At 32.4% G+C, this 6,123-nt stretch overlaps 1 protein-coding gene across 1 annotated transcript in view; it reads left to right on the forward strand.

The window, feature by feature from the left end:
• LOC107726135 (anosmin-1-like) overlaps window positions 1–5,853 on the forward strand; it is a gene marked incomplete at its 3' end in the record, with an annotated part of 39,287 nt that extends 33,434 nt beyond the window's left edge. The window contains exons 6-9 of the mRNA XM_016535645.1: window positions 777–982; window positions 4,098–4,242; window positions 4,981–5,109; window positions 5,725–5,853. Coding sequence (XP_016391131.1) covers window positions 777–982; window positions 4,098–4,242; window positions 4,981–5,109; window positions 5,725–5,853 — 609 coding nt within the window. The remainder of the gene's footprint in view (window positions 1–776; window positions 983–4,097; window positions 4,243–4,980; window positions 5,110–5,724) is intronic.
• Window positions 5,854–6,123: the final 270 nt, after the last annotated feature.

Here is a 6,123-nt window from a genome sequence, read left to right on the forward strand (position 1 = left end):
CCATTCAAAGAGATAGGAGCTGCACTTGCATGCCCGAGAGGCATTTCAAAGATGGCTGCCGAGTGACATGACTTGTCTTAAAGGGACTTTGGCATTGCACGTTTCAAAATCAAAAGCGCAGGTGTTTTTATATGAATGCATCTTTGAAAAGAACCGACCGTTTTCAGAAAAACTCGATGTCATTTTCATTTCGTCTTTCCTGTAATGCCTGATAAAGTAGCGCTTATTTGATTACAGCCGTTACCGGGGAAACAGCTATATTTCCCGCTTCAACAGCGCCTCCTGATGGCAGAGAATCAATTTGCATTTGCAAGTCTGTGGGAAACGCTGGTGTTTGTCAGCAAACATAAACAAAAAGCATGCTTCAGAACAATTTTGAGAAGGTGCTTAAGTTTTGAGCCATGTATTATTACTATGAATTAGGCTACTACTATTACTATCTTGTACCTTGCAATAAACATTTAATTGCAATAAACACTCAAACTATCTTTTATGAGATGAAGGGGGGAAAAAGAAAAGAAAATTGGCCAAACATATCGGCCAAAAATCGGCATCATATATCGGCTGCCCTGATTTCTAAATATCGGCACCGGCATCAGCCAGAGAAAAACCCATATCGGTCGACCTCTAGTTTACATAAAAATGAACTCAATCAAACCTGTATGACTTTATTTCTTCTGTATATTTTAATGACTATCTTGGCCACTGTTTTCTATATGATTCGTGGAAATCCCACAGGAATCATCCGAGTGTCCGCTGATGTTCTCTGTCTGCAGACCCGTCTCCTCCTCCCGCTCCGTCTGGACTGAGAGCGACTCACATCACGATGGGACCCGGCAGCCTGCTGACTGTCCGGATCAGCTGGACTCTTCCCGCGGAGCCCGACGTTCCCGTCCATCTCTACAAGATCTACTGGAGCTGGACGGTCCCGGGGAAATCAGCCATGCTGTCCTGGAGGAGGAGGAGGAAGACCAGCGACGGGGTGAGAGCCGCTTTCACAAATCACACCGACACACAGAGAGACGCAGATGCAGGCCTTTCATTACATCTTTAGTCGACCTGAGTTTATTTACACAACTGTGCATTTACACAAGCAGTCAGACGCCATTCAGTGCAAGACTCTGAACACGATTAACCCTTCACTGTTCCTGGAACGAAGACGAGCGTAACATTTTGCAAACATTACAAAACTGCATGTTATTTTCAATTTATATGTATATATATCTAGTGGCTACATGGCAAATACTGCAAAAAAGATACAAAAAATATTGCATATTATTATCAATTAAATCAGTTTTTAGCCACTGTGTATATAATAGTTACATCACATACACTATTAATTGAAAATAGTATGCAATATTTTTTGTATACATTTTATATTTGTATATATAATTTTCAGTTAATTAGATTTATAGCCACTGTGTATATATATAATATTTACATCACACACTGTATAAATTGAAAGTAATATGCAATATATATATATATATATATGTGTGTGTATGTATGTATGTATATTTTTGTATATATTATTTATATCCAGCAGCTACATTACATTATATACATGCATACATGTATATAATGTATAAATAATATATATATATAAATATATATTGCAAATTATTTTGGATTAATACTGCTATATATACGGTGTATGTATATATATATATATATATTTATTTATTTTATTTTTTTGCATTTTTTTTGCATTTTTGTAAGTATATATGTAAATAATATTATATATATATACACACACACACACACATAACCATATATAACATACAACATTATATATATGTATATATATATATATTTGTGCATAAGTATTTTCAGACATAATTACTACTTTTATTAGGTTTTGCATTTGCATATGACATGATCAAAAACTACTTTATCATAGCTGATTTATAGATTGCACCCCAAAAATTGCATTATGGTGCTCATTTTTGACTGCAAAGATCACAAGCGTTTTTAAGGCCATTTTGCCTTTTCTAATCATATCCACACATCTTGGCTGAGTTCATAAAGCAAATGCCACAAAAGCCAGCAAGTTTCGTACCATTCCAATGAAGTATCAAATGTAAAGAAACAGAATGAAAAACAACATTTTTGGGTGTGATATGTCGTAAGGGTCGTAAGGGCGACTGTGTAGATAACGTCTGACACTCGATCGCAGGGTTTGGTTAGTGACCCGCTGCTGCTGGAATGCCCAAACTAACCCGCTCACTAACTCAATAACTCAATCTAACCGAGCTCACGCTGCTGGAGGAATGCAGGAGCTTGATCAGCTGAGAAACGCTCGTCGTGTCCACATGTGTTCCTAATATACAGCCCGTGCTTGTTTGGACTTCAGTGGTCACTCTGAGGTCTGAACGCACTTCCAGAATCAGCAGCACATCAAGTCAAGTCACCTTTATTTATATAGCGCTTTTAACAATACATCACGTCCCTTTAAGAGCAAAGACTGCTGGGAGATTCTTCATGGAGTTACTCTGTAAATCAGCTATAAATAAATAAGAGAAGTTCACAAGAAATTCACATTCTTGTCTAGATTATTCACAAAAATCAATCAATTTGTAAATGTACTGCTATGAATTGTATCTGTTATATATTTAGTTATATATTTGACATGTCACTTGCAATATGTCAAATACATACAGTATAAAATGTCAAATATTTCAGACATAAAATATAGAAAATATATATTTTTTATATATTAAACGTCAAATATATTATATCTCAGATATATTATATATTAAATATATGTGTGTATATATATATATATATATATATATATACTATATTAAACATGCCAAATACTTAATATCTTAAGTGTATATATTAACAGTGTTAGAAATATTATATGTATACATAAATATAAATATATAAATGCATGGTAATTATATTATGTATTAAATGTATGTCAGATATATATATATCAAATTTCACATATTATATATTAAATGTATGTCAAATATATATTATATCTCAAGTATATTATGTTAAATGTGCGTCAGATATGTTAAATGTCAGAAATGTTATATATTAAATATATGTCGAGAATTTTATATAATAAATATATATCAGATTTATTATGTATTAAACATGTAAAATGTTTTATATCTTAAATATCAAATATACTAAATGTGTCAGATATGTTAGATGTTTATATAAATATAAATATCTAAATGTATGTTAAATATATTATGTATTAAATGTATGACAAATTTCAGATATATTATATTATTAAATACATGGCAAATGTGTTGTGCATTAACTATCAGAAATATTAAATATGCCAAATATTTTATAGATTAGATATAAATTATATATTAAACGTGAAAAATAATAATATTAAATCTCAAATAAATTATGTATTAAATAGGTCAGATATGAGAAATGCATATATAAATATAAATATATAATATATAATAATAAATGTGTTCAATATATTATGTATTAAATATACGTCAAATAAATTATGCATTGCCTGTCAGAATGATTAAATATTGAAAAATTATATATTAGATATGTCAAATATATTACAAATTAAATGTCATAAAATATCATAATTGCATTCAATATCATATGTCAGATTTATGCTAAATGTCAAATATACACTAAATATCACAAATGTGACCCTGTCTGTGAAATCCAGGCTAAAGTCTCAAAATCTAATTATGAGATAACAAGCATCAAAGTTTGATTTCAACCATTAATTTCACTATGATTTAAATCGTTGACATGGCCTTACTCAGTCAATATTAAAGATATAAAGGTTATATTTTCACAGAATGTTCTACATCTTTATGAAGGATGATTTTATGTAGAAAACAGTAAATCACAAAAAATGACTTTAGCTGGGTTTTCACAGGCAGGGTCACAAATGTGTCAAATATATTAAATATTAAATGTATGTCATATTAAGTATTTAACACAATATATAACAAATAAACTGATCAAATAAATATGTTTTGGGGAATTTAATTGTATTTTACGCAGGCGATGGGAAATGTGGTTTGATGTGGTTTTGATGGTTGAGTTGGTTGATGAAGTGAAGGTGAAGGTGTAGAGACCGGTTTCTTCTGCTGTTTCAGGCCAGAAGCTCGGTGGATCTGGAAGGTCTTCAGGCAAACAGCAGCTACAGTGTGGAGGTCCAGGCCATCTCATACTGGGGCCAGATTCGACTGAAGAGCGCCAGAGCCTCTGTCCAGTTCAACACGCAACTCCACAACCAGACAAGTGCGAACCAGCTCACCGCAACCATATATCAAGAATATAGAATACTAATGCACATTGTAATATATAATACAATTATGCAATTAATAAAAATAATAATATATGAATGTATTTTCATGAAAATGACATTTAAAAAATAAAAAGACAAATATAATAGATACATATATATATATAGTAAATACTTAATATAATTATAGTTAAATAATATATAATTCTGATTAATTTATTATAATCATTAAATTATAGTACAAATAACAATATACACAAATATTAAAACAATATTCTAGTAAATAATAATAATAATTATAATAATGAACTAATTATAATAATTAAATTATAGTAAAGTAAAAATCTAGTTCAAATAATCAAGGTATGTCTTTCACTAAATAAACATAAAGAAGAATCATATTAAATCACATTAATTTACATGCACCAAAATAACAGTTCATATGAATCGATTGATTGAGTCAGCGTTATGAACTGATTCATTTTAAACTTTGAACTGATTCACAGAAATGATTCAAACATATTTTACCAGTTTAGAATATTACAACAAGTCTAGCAGTTTTGAATGTTAATTTTAAATTTGTAATATATTGCGCAGCCTTAATAGAACAATAATATAGTTGTGTTTTTGTTGAGTGGATTTGTTTCTATATGTCCACATAAACAGTACAAGTGGAACTCAGCTTTGTGTCGCTGGTTGTTTATATCTGTTTCGTGTGTGACGTGTTGATTTAGAGGCTGTATCTAAGGCTCCTGAGCTGGGTTTGGTGTCCATGAAGCGAGCCGCCGGCGCTCTGGAGGTCGGTACGCCGTATTATCAGGACAGACAGCTGCAGGTCCACATCTACTGGAAGAAGAGAGGAGGTACGAACATACAGCAACACAGCCAATAACACAACGTCTGCGTCTGCATCCTGCACAATTCAGAACTGGCTTCCCTTCATTCACAAATAGATTCAAACTCCTTCATTTCAGTCTTCCAGTCTAACGGACATCCTGCGATTCTTTGAATCAGTTCAAACTTTTTAAATGAATCTGAATCGGTTGATTACTCTGAAACAATGAATTAATTCATATGAACTGTTATGTTGGTGCATGTAAATTCTTCTTAGTGAATACATACCTTGACTATATATATACAGACTTGTAATGGTTTTTAAAGAAGTCTCTTCTGCTCATCAAGGCTGCATTTATTTGATCAAAAATACAGAAAAAATTAGAATATTACAACAAGTCTAGCAGTTTTGAATGTTAATTTTAAATTTGTAATATATTGCGCAGCCTTAATAGAACAATAATATAGTTGTGTTTAAAGAAAATACTAGTTCAAAATGTCACTTTAATTCAGTGTTACGTGCTTCTTTTCTAGTAGTTTCTGAGTGGATTTGTTTCTATATGTCCACATAAACAGTACAAGTGGAACTCAGCTTTGTGTCGCTGGTTGTTTATATCTGTTTCGTGTGTGACGTGTTGATTTAGAGGCTGTATCTAAGGCTCCTGAGCTGGGTTTGGTGTCCATGAAGCGAGCCGCCGGCGCTCTGGAGGTCGGTACGCCGTATTATCAGGACAGACAGCTGCAGGTCCACATCTACTGGAAGAAGAGAGGAGGTACGAACATACAGCAACACAGCCAATAACACAACGTCTGCGTCTGCATCCTGCACAATTCAGAACTGGCTTCCCTTCATTCACAAATAGATTCAAACTCCTTCATTTCAGTCTTCCAGTCTAACGGACATCCTGCGATTCTTTGAATCAGTTCAAACTTTTTAAATGAATCTGAATCGGTTGATTACTCTGAAACAATGAATTAATTCATATGAACTGTTATGTTGGTGCATGTAAATTCTTCTTAGTGAATACATACCTTGACTATAT

This window comes from Sinocyclocheilus rhinocerous, unplaced genomic scaffold (assembly GCF_001515625.1).
Source record: "Sinocyclocheilus rhinocerous isolate Xijiao unplaced genomic scaffold, SAMN03320098_v1.1 scaffold4502, whole genome shotgun sequence".
Taxonomy (NCBI): Eukaryota; Metazoa; Chordata; class Actinopteri; order Cypriniformes; family Cyprinidae; genus Sinocyclocheilus; species Sinocyclocheilus rhinocerous.